This window comes from Salvelinus alpinus, chromosome 26, assembly GCF_045679555.1.
Source record: "Salvelinus alpinus chromosome 26, SLU_Salpinus.1, whole genome shotgun sequence".
In the NCBI taxonomy this organism is placed as follows: Eukaryota; Metazoa; Chordata; class Actinopteri; order Salmoniformes; family Salmonidae; genus Salvelinus; species Salvelinus alpinus.
Genome location: NC_092111.1, coordinates 31,897,594 through 31,915,621, shown reverse-complemented (window position 1 = coordinate 31,915,621; position 18,028 = coordinate 31,897,594). Strand labels below are relative to the sequence as shown.

The window sequence follows — 18,028 nt, the reverse complement described above, 5'->3', positions numbered from 1 at the left end:
CTTAAAAAAAAGGTAGGGGTGTGGATCAGAAAACCAGTCAGTATCTGCTGTCACCACCGTTTTCCTCATGCAGCGCGACACATCTCCTTCACATTGAGTTGATCAGGCTGTTGATTGTGGAATGTTGTCCCACTCCTCTTAAATGGCTGTGTGAAGTTGCTGGATATTGGTGGGAACTGGAACGCACTATTGTACACGTCGATCCAGAGCTTCCCAAACATGCTTAATGAGTGACATGTCTGGTGAGTATACAGGCAATGGAAGAACTGGGACATTTTCAGTGTCCAGTAATTTTGTACAGATCCTTGCGACATGGGGCTGTGAATTATCATGCTGAAACATGAGGTGATGGGGGCAGATGAATGGCACGACAATGGGCCTCAGGATCTCATCACGGTATCTCTGTGCATTCAAATTGCCATTGATAAAATGCAATTGTGTTTGTTGTCCGTAGCTTAGGCCTGCCCATGCCATAACCACACAGCCACCATGGGGCACTCTGTTTACAACGTTGACATCAGTAAACCGCTCGTCCACACAATGCCATACACGTGGTCTGCGGTTGTGAGGCCTGTTGGACGTACTGCCAAATTCTCTAAAATGACATTGAAGGCGGCTTATGGTAGATAAATGAACATTAAATGATATGGCAACAGCTCTGGTGGACATTCCTGTAGTCAGCATGCCAATTGCATGCTCCCTCAAAACTTGAGACATCTGTGGCATTGTGTTGTGACAAAACTGCACATTTTAGTGGCCTTTTATTGTTCCCAGCACAAGGTGCACCTGTGTAATGATCATGCTGTTTAATCAGCTTCTTGATATGGCACACCTGTCAGGTGGATAGATTATCTTGGCAAAGGAGAAATGCTCACTAACAGGGATGTGCACAAAATTTGAAAGAAATACGCTTTTTGTGCGTATGGAACATTTATGGGACCGTTTATTTCAGCTCATGTTACACCGGACCAACACTTTACATATTGCGTTTATATTTTTGTTCAGTGTATTATAAGGAGATGTGCAAATAAAGTATTAGCAAACTCAAAAGGAGTTTATTTAACCCACTGCTGTATGCTGTCCTTTCACTGATCAGATGATGCCATTCAGGCCTCTTTACTTCTTACAGTAGTACACTAATCAACCACGGTTGATACTACTGTAGTCTAATTACAGTGACACGCAGTGGCGTGGCAAATGAAGACGTTATATGGGCTGGATCCCAAATGGCACCCTATTCCCTATTAGTGCACTACTTTGGCCAGAGCCTGATGGGCCCTGGTTAAAAGTAGTGGACTATATAGGGAATAGGGTGCCATTTGAGACATATTATGATGGGCATCTGGGGGTCAAAGGGCAGGTCTTACTGCCACTGTCTGGGTCAGTTAAAAGGTCTCCGTTTCATCACATCCACAGAACCTTGCTATATACAAATACTATGTATATGCAGATGGATAGTGTAAGGAGGATATTAATGTACGGTAAGTTCATAACCAGTTGAGCTACCATTTGAGTCAATACAGTTAAGCAACGGTGCTGTTTTTTCACTGCGAAGAGTTGACTTTCAATACTAGTTAATTCCACTAACATTCTGGATATTCAGATTGGTAATTTTGCTCAAGAAATTAAACTTAATTCAGGCATCTAATCAGAAACGAGTCCCTATTGTCGCACTTCATGGACAAAATTCATGAATACGGCCGAGGTAATAGCTTTCATTGAATGACCTGTGTTCATTTGTCCATTTTGCGCTTTTCTTTTTTGTCTTGTTTAAATACGCAGAGACGCCAGGTTACTGTCCATTGGAGGCGGCGCTGATGAGGTCATGCTGTCGATCATCTGCAAGTACATGGACACCCTACCCAAGAAGTGATGTCACAGTGCCAGTATGGCTTTCCCTTGTGCTGCACCTCAATCCAGAACATTGTTCCCATTCCTATGCTTCTCTATAATGACTGGATAGGTGGAAGTGATACCTCTTAGTTAATGCCATATTGCTTACACCTATCCAGTCCATGAAGGGGAGTGAGCGAGGTCAGAAGGAACAGAACCATTTTCTGGAATTTAATGAACACATCAGAATTGCAGTTGAAGATTTTAATTTGTTAATCAATTTAACCACTATTCATGCTGTGTTGCACTTATGAAAATGCATGTAATGTTTTTCAAATTGTGCCTCCATGTTTCCATTCTGGGGAAACATGCCTAAGATTATATTTCTTTATGACAATTGAAAACGGCAGTCCTACAGTAGTTGTGAATTTGTAATCAATGTCTAAGATCAAGTTTTTGTAGATGGTCTCAGGAATACAATGTACCGTTGTGTAAAATAAACGAAAGGCTATATACCTCAATCTTTTGTGACTTATAGAAAAACAATCACTCTCTGGAGCGTCAAATTCAAAACATCCATGTTTATTTACATATAAAACATTTTACATCAGTCAACGGGGGGACAGGAAATGTTTGAAGTGAGCGCGTACCCTAATTTATTCCTCAAAACAAATAAACAAGATGTTTGTTTATAGTGGAACTCGAATTGTTAGACACTGTATTGATCAAATGTTAAATCAGTCTCACATTGGATCAAGCAACCTCTTCGACAGCCAACCCAATTCCAATCTTTTTTCACTAATCAGCTCTGAAAAATGTGATTGGGAAAAAGATCAGAATTGGGCTGCCTGTGTAACTGCTTAGCCTTGCCAGATTTGTTGATGCAATAGATCACTCATCCTATGCATCATCGTTAAGGGACTCTGTATGAAAGTGTTACATGACAAACGTAAACGTATGGCAGTGTCTACTCATTCCATCAGGGTACTACTCATCCCTATTGCACATTGTCATTGATGATTTGGGGGGGGGTCTTCTCAAACATTAAGCACATTCTTACAGTCATTGTCATCATCCTGGTCTTCTGATGCAGAGGTGCACGCATGGCACAGACTGGGGAAGGAAACACGAGGCAGGGAGGGAAAAGCCGGGGCCTCCTGTAACGTATCACCTCAGTTTGATAAACCAGTAAAGGATGGTGAAGACCAAGAAGCAGAAGAACAGCATGTAGCACAGGAGCTTGGTCTGGCTTCCCCTGGAAAGCTGCTTCACTCTCCCTATGGTGGCCCCCAGCAAACCACCTGTTGAGTCAAAGTCTGAGTCCTGTTAGGAGGAAAAATAACAAAACAATACATCCAGTGACATGTTTTGCAGTCCTGATTTGAATTGCTCTGAAATGTGTAATAGGGTAAATCCATTTGAATTCAATCACTTTTTGACAGCACTCTTTATGAATAGAACGAACCCTTCCATACATTTTTGCCCATTGTAGAAGTGCTCAGAAAGTGACTTTGGACCTGAATGCCAGAACATTCCAGTGCTAACAGTTATATTTTGCATACCATGAAACAGCCATGTCTTCATCACTGGAAAATATAAATGGTTGAGAAACAAGGTCAAACAATTTTTTACATTTCCTGAAAAAAAAAGTTGAATGTAATTTAACCTTAAATGTCAATTATCTAAACACGTGAACTCCAATTTTTTCCCCCTTCATATTAGCATATGCTGTAGCTTAGACCCTATTTTACATCTGAGGTTGTGTGTTGTTCCTGCCATAGGTTTCCTCTATAGGAAACTGATTCAAGTCATAGAAATAATAGAGTAGACATGACCATTTAAGTTAACATTCGACAGTGGGTGGACCGGCGGCCATCTTTGTGGTAGTAATTAGAAGTTGAAATGGCACCCACAATTCAAGAGCATGTGTCTCAACACAAAAACCTCAGATGTAAAGTAGGGTCTAATCTACAACGTGTGAATATGAAAGAGTTTTTAAAAATGTTTTATAATTGAGGTTAAGGTTAAAATAACACATTACATTTTTTCTTTTATAAATAATTAAGTTGTTTCACAAACCTGTTTATACACTTTTAAATTGCAGCAGACTCAACTGTTTATCTTTTGCAGTGATGAAGACATGGATGTCTCATGATGGTATGCAAAATGGGTCAACTTTGAGCGCCTCCATCTCCTGAATGTTTTGGCATTCGGTCCAAAAAGTCACTCTGAGCACTTCTACAATGGGCAAAAATGTATGGAAGGTTTTGTTCAAATCTAAAGGGATGCTGTCAAAAAGTGATTGTACTCATGGTTTTACCCTATCTGTTGAGCAATATTGTGACCTGTTATGGATGCCAACTAAGCTTTTAATGAATTGTGCAATCTGGTAGAAGAGGGTATAGATAAAGGAGATTTGTGTGAATGCTTCTGGAGTTGAGTAATTATGTATAGTAACCTATAGGAGTGGGTAATATTTGGGGAGACCTATTCTACTCCAAACCTCTTCTACAATATGCTACTCAAAATATTGCAAAATACGATAATCGTTTTGCGCCTTTAATGACAATCATTCCACTGTGCAATTTGTGTTTATTTACAATATTATACAGTAGTCACATTCTCATTAAATAATGTGTGGCAAAAATGTAGACACTGATACAGCCTAACTGATAAAACTGCACAGTTTTGATTTGTCAAGTTAAAATAGTCTTGCACATCAACATATATCGTCTTGTATTTCACGATATATCGTCAATGTTAAATACCACAATCTTCAATTTAATCATATAGCTAGCTATGGGGCCAAACCCTAGTAGCCTATATACGCATGACTGAACATGTCACTTGCTTACCATATCGTCCAACATGTTTTTTTGGTATTTCACTTCTGTTCCGATATCTATTGACAACTGTAGCAGGACAAACATTAAATCGTGTTACCAAAGGAATGAATAACAACATGAAACAGTTACTGGAAAACTCTGTGAACAGGAAATACTAACATGCTTCAAGGCGCTGACTTTGACTCTCAGACCCTCTTGTAAGTGTTCATTTTCCTCTTCGTACGCGCTGTATCCACTGGCCACAACATTTTCAGGAGGTCCTCCTTCGCCTGTGACACAATGAACAAACCCAATGAGCTGACTGTATCGCTAACTAAAAATACACGTATTTCGTTAGCAAACGTTACCTATCTATGAAGGCCTGTAGGTAACATGATTAACAAGCTAAGACAGTTCGCTAGTTATAGCTAATGCTGTCCTGATGTAGTAAAGTTAGCTAGATACAGAGGCTTTATTTCGTTAAAATGTATACTGTTAACTAGCTAGCTAACTTTAGCTATTGAATGAACGTCCTCTATTTAAAACGGGGGGAGGGCATGAGTCTTACCCAAACCTGCTCGTCTCATTTTGATTTATTCAATTAAAAAATCCTAACTGTAACACTTAGGTGATAATGTGTATCAAAGCAGTAGTGTTGTTGGTGGTAGATAGCTAGCTAGCAACACGAATTCAGCAGAAGAGGAAACGCCACGACATCGTACGGAAACCTGATAAGGCAAATGTTTACATGGATGACTCCGCCCACTCACCGCCTGGGTCAAGTTACTTCAATGAGGTTTTGGTTACATTTTGAATAGCTAGCTAAACTCACCCGAGAGCAATGATAACAAAAAAATCGAATTAATTGCCATCGCCAATCAATAGTTCATCACAGGGAGTGCAGCGGATTTAATTTCAAATGTACAATGGGGCATCATATGCTGCGTTTAGACAGACAGCTCAATTCTGTCTATTTTTCAGTAATTGGTCTTTTGACTAATCAGATCATATTTCAAAAAGCTCTGATGTGAAAAGATCTGATGTGATTGCTCAAAAGACCAATTAGTGAAAAAAATATCAGAGTTGGGCTGCCTGTGTTAACACAGCCATAGGTAAGCGTACAAAACCCAAAGATGTGTAATAAGCATGGTGATTACAACCATTCCAGGTTGCTGCCATTGATCATACGACAACACTTCCGGGTTGGAGCGAGCGGTCGCACTTCGCACTTTGGTCCGCAGGTAGTATAACTTTTCATTACATTTCATTATAGTACAACGGTTTAATTTGTCTAATCTTAGCAATTTCTTCTTAGCTAGCTACATAGCCGTCTTTGTATCAAAGATAATTGCGTAATTATCGTATTTCGTCGTCCTAACGCAGTCTACACTGCTATCTGCCATCTGCCCAGCAGCTAGCCAGCTAGCAAACGTCCACCGTCTACCGAATAGCAGCACTTTGGTCCGCAGGTAGTATAACTTTTCATTACATTTCATTACATTTCATTATAGTACAACGGTTTAATTTGTCTAATCTTAGCAATTTCTTCTTAGCTAGCTACATAGCCGTCTTTGTATCAAAGATAATTGCGTAATTATCGTATTTCGTCGTCCTAACGCAGTCTACACTGCTATCTGCCATCTGCCCAGCAGCTAGCCAGCTAGCAAACGTCCACCGTCTACCGAATAGCAGCACTGTAGCAACTATTACACCCAACTGAACGACTTGATTAGTGTAGTGTTAGCTAACTACATAGTTGTCTTTGCTGTCTTCGTATCCAAGATAATTGTGTAGTTTAGAGTGTGTAGTTTTAGAGTGATTATCTTAATTTACCGAGGCTAGCTAGCCAGCTATCTGTCGTCCTTAACGTAGGAGACACTGCTAGCTAGCCAACAGCTAGCCAACGTCTACCGAATAGAACTTCTGCACTCAACAACCCGGTCGCATTCCGCTTCGCTCCACAGGTAGTATCACATTTTCATTTCATTTCATTACAGTACAACGGTTTGATTTGTTTGATCGTAGCTAGCTACATAGCCGTCTTTGTATCAAAGATAATTGTGTAGTCTAGAGCGATTTTCTAGGTTAGCTAGCCAGCTATTGTCGTTCTTTTAACGCAACGTAACGTAATCAACACTGCTAGCTAGCCAGCTAGCCCCCGAATAGCAGCACTGTAGATACTATTACACTCAACGGAACGACTTGATTAGTGTAGTGTCAACAACGCAGCCACTGCCAGCTAGCCTACAAAGTCAACAACTGCCAGCTAGCCTACAAAGTCAACAACGCAGCCACTGCCAGCTAGCCTACTTCAGCAGTACTGTATCATCTTAATCATTTTAGTCAATAAGATTCTTGCTACGTAAGCTTAACTTTCTGAACATTCGAGACGCGTAGTCCACTTGCCACTCCAATCTCCTTTGCATTAGCGTAGTCTCTTCTGTAGCCTGTCAACTATGTGTCTGTCTATCCCTGTTCTCTCCTCTCTGCACAGACCATACAAACGCTCCACACCGCGTGGCATCGGCCACCCTAATCTGGTGGTCCCAGCGCGCACGACCCACGTGGAGTTCCAGGTCTCCGGTAGCCTCTGGAACTGCCGATCTGCGGCCAACAAGGCAGAGTTCATCTCAGCCTATGCCTCCCTCCAGTCCCTCGACTTCCTGGCACTGACGGAAACATGGATCACCACAGATAACACTGCTACTCCTACTGCTCTCTCTTCGTCCGCCCACGTGTTCTCGCACACCCCGAGAGCTTCTGGTCAGCGGGGTGGTGGCACCGGGATCCTCTTCTCTCCCAAGTGGTCATTCTCTCTTTCTCCCCTTACCCATCTGTCTATCGCCTCCTTTGAATTCCATGCTGTCACAGTTACCAGCCCTTTCAAGCTTAACATCCTTATCATTTATCGCCCTCCAGGTTCCCTCGGAGAGTTCATCAATGAGCTCGATGCCTTGATTAGCTCCTTTCCTGAGGACGGCTCACCTCTCACAGTTCTGGGCGACTTTAACCTCCCCACGTCTACCTTTGACTCATTCCTCTCTGCCTCCTTCTTTCCACTCCTCTCCTCTTTTGACCTCACCCTCTCACCTTCCCCCCCTACTCACAAGGCAGGCAATACGCTCGACCTCATCTTTACTAGATGCTGTTCTTCCACTAACCTCATTGCAACTCCCCTCCAAGTCTCCGACCACTACCTTGTATCCTTTTCCCTCTCGCTCTCATCCAACACTTCCCACACTGCCCCTACTCGGATGGTATCGCGCCGTCCCAACCTTCGCTCTCTCTCCCCCGCTACCCTCTCCTCTTCCATCCTATCATCTCTTCCCTCTGCTCAAACCTTCTCCAACCTATCTCCTGATTCTGCCTCCTCAACCCTCCTCTCCTCCCTTTCTGCATCCTTTGACTCTCTATGTCCCCTATCCTCCAGGCCGGCTCGGTCCTCCCCTCCCGCTCCGTGGCTCGACGACTCATTGCGAGCTCACAGAACAGGGCTCCGGGCAGCCGAGCGGAAATGGAGGAAAACTCGCCTCCCTGCGGACCTGGCATCCTTTCACTCCCTCCTCTCTACATTTTCCTCTTCTGTCTCTGCTGCTAAAGCCACTTTCTACCACTCTAAATTCCAAGCATCTGCCTCTAACCCCAGGAAGCTCTTTGCCACCTTCTCCTCCCTCCTGAATCCTCCTCCCCCTCCCCCTCCTCCCTCTCTGCAGATGACTTCGTCAACCATTTTGAAAAGAAGGTCGACGACATCCGATCCTCGTTTGCTAAGTCAAACGACACCGCTGGTTCTGCTCACACTGCCCCACCCTGTGCTCTGACCTCTTTCTCCCCTCTCTCTCCAGATGAAATCTCGCGTCTTGTGACGGCCGGCCGCCCAACAACCTGCCCGCTTGACCCTATCCCCTCCTCTCTTCTCCAGACCATTTCCGGAGACCTTCTCCCTTACCTCACCTCGCTCATCAACTCATCCCTGACCGCTGGCTACGTCCCTTCCGTCTTCAAGAGAGCGAGAGTTGCACCCCTTCTGAAAAAACCTACACTCGATCCCTCCGATGTCAACAACTACAGACCAGTATCCCTTCTTTCTTTTCTCTCCAAAACTCTTGAACGTGCCGTCCTTGGCCAGCTCTCCCGCTATCTCTCTCAGAATGACCTTCTTGATCCAAATCAGTCAGGTTTCAAGACTAGTCATTCAACTGAGACTGCTCTTCTCTGTATCACGGAGGCGCTCCGCACTGCTAAAGCTAACTCTCTCTCCTCTGCTCTCATCCTTCTAGACCTATCGGCTGCCTTCGATACTGTGAACCATCAGATCCTCCTCTCCACCCTCTCCGAGTTGGGCATCTCCGGCGCGGCCCACGCTTGGATTGCGTCCTACCTGACAGGTCGCTCCTACCAGGTGGCGTGGCGAGAATCTGTCTCCTCACCACGTGCTCTCACCACTGGTGTCCCCCAGGGCTCTGTTCTAGGCCCTCTCCTATTCTCGCTATACACCAAGTCACTTGGCTCTGTCATAACCTCACATGGTCTCTCCTATCATTGCTATGCAGACGACACACAACTAATCTTCTCCTTTCCCCCTTCTGATGACCAGGTGGCGAATCGCATCTCTGCATGTCTGGCAGACATATCAGTGTGGATGACGGATCACCACCTCAAGCTGAACCTCGGCAAGACGGAGCTGCTCTTCCTCCCGGGGAAGGACTGCCCGTTCCATGATCTCGCCATCACGGTTGACAACTCCATTGTGTCCTCCTCCCAGAGCGCTAAGAACCTTGGCGTGATCCTGGACAACACCCTGTCGTTCTCAACCAACATCAAGGCGGTGGCCCGTTCCTGTAGGTTCATGCTCTACAACATCCGCAGAGTACGACCCTGCCTCACACAGGAAGCGGCGCAGGTCCTAATCCAGGCACTTGTCATCTCCCGTCTGGATTACTGCAACTCGCTGTTGGCTGGGCTCCCTGCCTGTGCCATTAAACCCCTACAACTCATCCAGAACGCCGCAGCCCGTCTGGTGTTCAACCTTCCCAAGTTCTCTCACGTCACCCCGCTCCTCCGCTCTCTCCACTGGCTTCCAGTTGAAGCTCGCATCCGCTACAAGACCATGGTGCTTGCCTACGGAGCTGTGAGGGGAACGGCACCTCAGTCCCTCCAGGCTCTGATCAGGCCCTACACCCAAACAAGGGCACTGCGTTCATCCACCTCTGGCCTGCTCGCCTCCCTACCACTGAGGAAGTACAGTTCCCGCTCAGCCCAGTCAAAACTGTTCGCTGCTCTGGCCCCCCAATGGTGGAACAAACTCCCTCACGACGCCAGGACAGCGGAGTCAATCACCACCTTCCGGAGACACCTGAAACCCCACCTCTTTAAGGAATACCTAGGATAGGATAAAGTAATCCTTCTCACCCCCCCCCCCCCCTTAAAAGATTTAGATGCACTATTGTAAAATGGCCGTTCCACTGGATGTCATAAGGTGAATGCACCAATTTGTAAGTCGCTCTGGATAAGAGCGTCTGCTAAATGACTTAAATGTAAATGTAAATGTAATACAAAATATAAAATCACCTGTACACTCAAGATTAGTCTGATTGGCAATTTGGCAAATAGAACAAAGATAACTTTAATAGGCTATACAGCAAGTTTCAAAGTATTTGTTTTCTACCTCCCCCACCCCCCTCATACATGGGGGCATGCAATACCAAAGAGGAAAGTAATGTTCGTTCTTGGCAATATGACCTGTAACTGTGGCGTAAGGCATGATGACCGATGAAGAAGTATTAGCCCATTTCCTCCTATAATCCTCTCCTGATTAATATCATATTTAGAGTTCCACTATCCAACTATGGGGCTCCCCCTTTCATTAGTAAGGGATGACACGAAGTGAAGAGAGCATGTAACAGAGGGCATGTAATTACATGCGTAAACCTCAAAGGACGGGTAGTCATGTAATAGGCTACATATTGAAGGACAAACAAACACTGATGAAGACATAGTTATCTTTCCTCTGATTTATTAGGCCTATCCAGAGTACTGAAATAGTGAATTAGTGATATATAATTGAAATGCCCGTAAAATATTCTAGGTGTAGCGAGGAAAATAATGTATAATAGGTTGATACTTGAAGATTTAGGTTGCGGTCCAAACACTTAAAGACACACCCTCATCCACTTACCCTCGCCTTATGCCCTTGGGGGAATCCCCTTCGCCATCTTGGAGGGTGGTCCAAATGATTAGCCAAGCAAGGGAAGTTTGCAACATAAGCCCCTCAACCCTTGTTTTTAGTGGGCTTTGCAAGTGTACGATTGTTCACTCCGGGCCTGAAACTCCCCATAATTCAATTCGCGACGATTGTACATCGGCTAAGAAAAGTCTGCAAAAACTTAAAAACAACATCAATGGAGAAGTCAACATACAAGTGTAAGTAAAAACGAATGCAAATAAGTAACAAATTGTGCTACTAATGCACATGACGGCACAAACACGTCTCATAAAAAGTAAATATGTTTTTGTTTGGTTATCTTTTGGAAATTGTAGAAATAAAACATTTTTATTCTTCAGAAGTTCCAGCTAGGCAAGCTAACGTTAGTTAGCTAACTAATTTGCTAGCTATCATACATTAGGTGTATATTAATAATTATGTACTTAATATAAGTAAACATGCACTCATAATTGACTGTAGCACATATAAAGCACCAACAAGCTACAGGTGGCTGAAAACACAATCATCGTGGAATGAATGAGTGATGAATTTCCGGCCAAGGGTGGTCCATTTAAAAATCATTCCTTCCTCCCTCGCCCCTTGCCCTGCAAGTGTATACTCGTCAGACGTCATCAGAAGTGTCCACTTAATTTGAGGGCTGAGGGGATAAGGTGTGTCTTTTAAGTGTTTGAAGGCAATTTTCCCGCGTTAGCAGGGCGTACAGTGCATTCGAAAGTATTCAGACCCCTTCAATTTTTGCAAATTTATTACAAATAAAAACTAAAATATCACAGTTACAAACTGTAAGTATTCAGACCCTTTACGCAGTACTTTATTGAAGCACCTTTCGCAGTGATTACAGCCTCGAGTCTTTTTGCTCAGTTTGGTCAGGCAGTTAGCTCTTGGAAGAGTCTCGGTGGTTCCAAACTTCTTCTATTTAAGAATGATGGAGGCCACTGTGTTCTTGGGGACCTTCAATGCTGCAGACATTGTTTGGTATCCTTCCCCAGATCTGTGCCTTGACACAATCCTGTCTCTGAGCTCTACAGACAATACCTTCGACCTCATGGCTTGGTTTTTGCTCTGACATGCACTGTCAACTGAGGGACCCTATATATACAGGTGTTTGCCTTTCCAAATCGTTTTGAATTGAATTTACCACAGGTGGACTCCAATAAAGTTGTAGCAACATCTCAAGGATGATCAACATAAACAGGATGCACCTGAGCTCAATTTCAAGTCTCATAGCAAAGGGTCTGAATAGTTATGTAAATAAGGTATTTCTGTTTTTTATTTTTAGTAAATTAGCAAACATTTCTAAAACCTGTTTTTGCTTTGTCATGATTGGGTATTGTGTGTAGATTGAGGGGGGGGGGAAACAATGTAATCAATTTTAGAATAAAGCTGTAACGTAACAAAATGTGGAAAAAGGGAAGGGGTCTGAATACTTTCCGAATGCACTGTATGTGAGCACACTCGTTCAGTTTGCCTAGATGAGTTCAGCCTTTACGGGCACTTCCCAACAATGCAGAGAGAAAGAAAATATAGAAATAATAGAAAAGTAAAACATGTAATAATACACAATGAGTAATGATAACTTTGTTATATGCAAGGGGTACAGGAAGGGCAGCCTGGGCATTCTTCCAGGTGCGATGACAACGGAGCATATTGTCATGGACTGAGAACTGCCACTACAACCTCTTGGGTGGGGAATAAGGGGAGTTGATAACCCAGAGCAAACTCGAATGTTGACATACCTGACGAGGTGTTGGTGAGGGTGTTGTGGGCATATTCCTCCCAGGGTTGCTGAGCACTCCAGGAGGAAGAGTTTGCCGAAGTTGCGCAGCGTAGGGCCGTCTCCAGCTCCTGATTGGCCCGTTCGGTCTGGCCGTTGATCTGGGGGTGATATCCAGATGAAAGACTGACATTGATACCCAGTGCTGAACAGAAGGATCTCCATACCTGGGATGTGAACTGGGGACTCCTGTCGGAAATGATGTCAGTAGGAATGCCATGCAGACTAAACACATGGGACACCAGCAGGTCCGCAGTCTCCCTAGAGGACCGAAGCTTGGAGAGGGGAATGAAGTGAGCTGCTTTGGAAAATCTGTAAATTATGGTGAGGATGACTGAGTTACCGTTGGATGGGGGAAGGCCAGTGACAAAGTCCAGAGCTATGTGTGACCAGAGGTGACTGGGTATGGGAAGAGGGCAAAGCAGGCCGGACGTAGGTTTAGTGGAGGTCTTATTCCGGGCGATGAGGGCAGGCAGAGGAAAAGCCTGGCTCTGCCACACAAGGGTGCCGTCTAGCAAGGGTCTGGGGGGAGATGGGCCGGCGATTTAGCTCAACAGTATATCCCCCACAACTGCTGAGCCACCTCCCTTTGCTGGCCGCAGGGAACAAGTGGAGACGAAATGACCAACCTGGCCACAGTATAGGCAGCTCCTAGTGCTGATTCACCGCTGCCTCTCCTCAGGTGAGAGACGGGCCCGGGCAAGCTGCATGGGTTCAGGAAGAGACTTATAGGAAGGGAGGCAGTTGGAGGAGGAAGATGTAGTGATAGGGTTGCATGCCCCATCTGCCCTCTCCCTGAAGGGCCTCCACATTCCAGCCGCTATCAGTGGCAAGGATGCAAAACTCGATCGCCATCGCAGCGACACTATGGGAGCCTTGACGGAGGGACAGGAGTCGTTTAGCGTCTTCCCTACCGCAGACAGGGGGGTTCGAATACTCTCCTCATCTCCTCTGTGAAGCTGGAGTAGGAGGAACAGATGGGGGACTGTCTCCCCCATACCACCGTAGCCCAGGAAAGCGCTGCTCCACGGAAGCTGACGATCAGGATGGAAATCTTGGCCCGTTCGCTAGCATAAGCGTAGGGCTGTTGCTCGTATACTAGTGAACATTGTACCAAAAAGGCCTTGCAAGCTCCGAGGTGCCATCGTAACGCTCGGGGGTCGGAACAAAAGGCTCACGGGGCAGAGGAGAGGGACTCGGGGCTGGTTGTGAGCTCTGGGCGAAGGTTCGGCCCTGCAGGTCCGAAAGGCTCCGTGAAAACTGCTTGATGTGCTCCAGAAGGGTTTTCAGGTCTTGATCATATTGCTCGAGCTGGGTGCCTTGGCTGGCGAGGGTTTGGTGGAGAGGATCTGAGTCCGCTGTGTTCATATCTTGGCCAGATCGTACTGTCACGGGGAGCGGAACAGGTGAACCCAAGAGCAGACTCAGACGAAGAGACTGGGATGAGGTAACCAAGATATTTATTGAAACACGGGGAAGATGGGGTGCAGGCCAGGGGAAGCTCAGGCGGGTTGCAGGAAGCCAGGTGCGGAGGCTGAGACTGGAGCGAGGGGAGTTGGGACTGGGTAAGCAGGTCTGGAGAGGAATCCAAGGATGCAGTGGAGTGATGGGTCCAGGACAGAGTAGCAGGACTGACGAGACGTGGGACTGGAGACGGGCCAAAGGCAGAGCGGGCAGAACTGTAGCGGAGAGGAAAACAGCGTCAGGCAAGGGAAAACAGGATCTAAGCAGGCACAAACGGCTAAAAAAATGCAGACTGACTGAGCAGAGGTTACGATCTGGCAGCGTGGAAGTGGCAGGGCTGAGTATGTGTAGAGGTCTTGATTATGGAACAGGTTAAATTAGTTGGGGATCTGCTCTACCTCCATCACACCTATCTCTGCCCACACACACACAAAGAGGAAGATGGAGAGAGCACTGGGGGAGTGGCGGCAGGTTAGGGAGACACAGAATGAGAAGTAGAGGGCATGGCAGGAGCAGATGTAACAAGTAGTCTAATCTAGAAGTGACAAAAGCATGGATTATCTTTTTTGGACAAAAAGTTTCCGATTTTTTTTTTTGCAATGTTACAAAGATGGAAGAAAATTGTCCTTGAAATATATTTGATATGTTCGTCAAAAGAGAGATCAGGTCAAGTCACTAAACCTCGAGTCCAAATCGCATCCCAAGTCCTGTGTGCTCGAGTCCGAGTCCAAGTCGGAGTCACCAATGGTCGAGTCATGAGTTGACTTACGAGTCCCTATGGCTGAAGTCCTGGTCCTAGTGCTCAAGTCTGAGTCACATGGTCCACATTAACTCAAAATAAAGATATAATGTAGTGGAAAGAGGGATTTAGTCAATACATTGTTTGCTATCTATTTTCCTTTCTTTCTGTGCCACAAAATGTTTGCATATAGGCTACTGGTAATGTTACTAGGGCCACATTCAGTTGCAAAACGTTCTTGAATGTTGCAGGTAGAAATCCCATGAATAGAGCCAACGTTATTCCCTATTCAACATTTCAGAGAGGCATGTTTGTTCTACATAGAATATTTCCATCTGAACGTTCGAAAACATTGCGTCCTGCTGAACACACCCCAGGCTGTAGCTAGCTAATGAGGTAACATGACTGAACAAGTTGTAGCCTAAACAAATGGTTAATGGTGCGTTGTTTTAGAACGACCCACAAAATACTTTGTGAATGTAACATGCAGCCTGCCAATGCACGACAGAAAGAAAAAAACATAGTGCCGTTATTATGGTTCATATCTTTTTAACGGTAATGGCTAGAATCACGCCATTTTCTCAAATGTAAAGAGGGAGACTTGGCTACAAAGCTATGTGGAATTGTTTTAAGAAAGTCATACCAAGGATAATTTTACTAATTGATTTGGAATTTTAAGACCCCTTGATGTATAAAAAAAATATTTGATGAGCATTTTGATTTGAAAACTGGATGCCAAGAGTGTGCAAAGCTGTCATCAAGGCAGACGGTGGCTACTTTGAAGAATCTAAAATATAAAATATATTTTGATTTGTTTAAAGCTTTTTGGGGTTACTACATGATTCCATGTGTGTTATTTCATAGTTTTGATGTCTTCACTATTATTCTACAATGTTGAAAATAGTAAAAATAAAGAAAAACCCTTGAATGAGTAGGTGTGTCCAAACTTTTGACTGGTACTGTACTGTATACGTCCATCAATAGCTCTGTCGCCTTTCACTGCAGATGCTCTAGCTCTGTCACCTTTCACCGCAGATGAGGAAGTGCAACATAGGCAGATGCGGTGGATTGAGACACATCCAAAGGAAAAGCTAGCTTTAACTGATGGATTTTTAAGGGGATTTTTTTGTTCATGCTGATAGGCTGTCTGTGCCAGGTGAGACGCTAAACAGAACTGCATTTCGCATCTGTGCTACAAATATTATTCGTGCTTATCACTGAAAAGCTCTCATTCTCTTCAAAAACTCTTGTCCTGTCCACTCAGTAGTCAGGTTTTAGTCACAGAGATAATTGAGTATCCTCCAGTCCTCATTTTTGTTTAGTTATAGGTTATTCTGTGTCTATTTAGTCAGTTATAGTCTCGTCAATTGCCACTGAAAAATAGGCGTTTGACAAATATTTGAGTCACTATTTATGGTGATGAAAATAACACTGCCCATAGACCTAGACATAGCCATATGACACAGCATCATCCTGGGCATGGGTAGTAAAAAATAAATAAATAATTAAAGTAGAGAAAAATGTTCTAACCAATTTTTATTTTACCTTAATTTAACTAGGCAAATCAGTTAAGAACACATTCTTATTTACAATGACAGCCTACCTCGGCCAAACCCGGATGACGCTGGGCCAAATGTGCGCCACCCATGGGACTCCCAATCACGGACAGATGTGATTCAGCCTGAATTTGAACCAGGGACTGTACTGAGATGCAGTGCCTTAGACCGCTGCGCCACTCAGAGCCCCATTACAACCCTCTTGTTACGTATACACACACACACGCACACACACACAAACACGCTCTCTTACTTTGGGCTGCATCCTGTCCTGTGATAAACAGTGTGTGCCCTCCACCCGGCTTGGCCACCCCAGAGATGAGAGCAGTGCTGGCCCCCTCCCTGATCCCATAGGAGAAGCACCTGGCAGGGATACACCCAGAAAGCAGTATTATTGTCCCCCGTAATGAAATCGGGGAGGGGACTGTGGACCGTTCTCCGTCTGGTTGGGTGTAACTCTAACCTAACATGCCTTTGGTTGGGTGTAACTCTGTAACTAGGCAGCTTTTTGAATTTAAACGTGTGCTTAATGCAAGGAAAACAACATTTATGGTTTCTCTTCCCTGAAAGTGAACAGATGGAGTTACTTGCAGATTTCAACTATAAAAAGACGGCAAATTGATAGGGTCACCTCCTATAAGTATCTTGGGATTTGGTTAGATGAAAAGCTGACTTTTAAACAGCACATTGAAACTGAAGTTGACCTGGCCATGTGGTGCCAGGACAACAACCTCTCCCTCACTGTGATCAAGACTAAGGACGTGATTGTGGACTACAGGAAAAGGAGGACCGAGCACACCCCCATTCTCATCGAAGGGGTTGTAGAGGAGCAGGTTGTGAGTTTCAAGTTCCTTGTTGGCCAAATCACCAACGAACTAACATGGTCCAAGCACACCAAGATAGTTGTGAAAAGGGCACGACAAAATCTATTCCCCCTCAGGAGACTGAAAAGGTTCCGGACCGTGGACTGTCGCCGGGAACCTCTGGACTGGGAACCATCGCAGGAAGCTCTGGACTGTGAATGCGCACTGGAGGCTGAGTGCGTGGAGCCGGTGCAGGTGGTACCGGACTGGTGACACGCACTTCAGGGCGAGTGTGAGGAGGAGGCACAGGATGTACCGTACAGGGGAGGTGCACTGGAGGCCTGATGCGTGGGGCCGGTACAGGTTGCACCGACAGGTGACACTCACTTCAGGGAGAGTGCGGGGAGCGGGCACAGGACGTACCGGACTGGGGAGGCGCACTGGAGGCCAGATGCGTGAAACCGGTGCAGATGGCACCGGACTGGTGTCACGCTCTTCAGCACGCCTGTACGGCAGCATTCTCATCGCTACCACCTCTCTCCGGAATCTTCCATCAAATTCCTCATCCGACTCCCAAACAGGCTCTGGCACTCTCCGCTGCTCGACCGCCAGCTCCATGTGCCCCCCCCCCCCCCCCCAAAAAAAAATCTTGTGGTTTCTGTGGCCGTGGTCCCTTGTGTCGTCGCTGTCCTTCCATGCTCCTTGGCGACTCCCGCCAAGGAAGGGTCTCGTGTCCTCATGTCCTCCCAAGTCCAAAACTTCCTTACCTCATTTTCACGCTGCTTGGTCCTTTGTTGGTGGGATATTC

General features: G+C 45.3%; 2 protein-coding genes across 3 annotated transcripts in view; one reads left to right on the top strand and one right to left on the bottom strand.

Annotated features, from left to right (window-relative positions):
- The window catches only part of LOC139555163 (probable acyl-CoA dehydrogenase 6), a 57,396-nt gene extending 55,042 nt beyond the window's left edge, over positions 1-2,354 (top strand). For both annotated transcript variants that reach the window (XM_071368731.1, XM_071368732.1), the window contains one exon: positions 1,783-2,354. In XM_071368731.1, the coding sequence (XP_071224832.1) occupies positions 1,783-1,873 (91 nt within the window). In that variant the 3' untranslated portion in view covers positions 1,874-2,354. The remainder of the gene's footprint in view (positions 1-1,782) is intronic.
- A 40-nt stretch (positions 2,355-2,394) lies between these two features.
- LOC139554345 (uncharacterized) lies at positions 2,395-17,129 on the bottom strand. Its single transcript, XM_071367097.1, has 8 exons — positions 17,122-17,129; positions 16,671-16,780; positions 13,787-14,043; positions 13,325-13,617; positions 12,621-13,204; positions 4,839-4,948; positions 4,689-4,745; positions 2,395-3,156 (listed from the first exon to the last, which is right to left on the bottom strand). The coding sequence occupies exons 1-8, from the start codon at positions 17,127-17,129 to the stop codon at positions 3,001-3,003; spliced, it is 1,575 nt and encodes a 524-aa protein (XP_071223198.1). The 3' UTR covers positions 2,395-3,000.
- Positions 17,130-18,028: the final 899 nt, after the last annotated feature.

Excerpts from the sequence above, each read along its gene's own strand:
- LOC139554345 (XM_071367097.1), bottom strand. Across the intron at positions 13,618-13,786 it reads ACGATGGCACCTCGGAGCTT|CTTCACAGAGGAGATGAGGA; the intron begins GCAAGGCCTTTT and ends CTCCTACTCCAG. Across the intron at positions 13,205-13,324 it reads TCACCTGAGGAGAGGCAGCG|AATCGCCGGCCCATCTCCCC; the intron begins GTGAATCAGCAC and ends ACTGTTGAGCTA.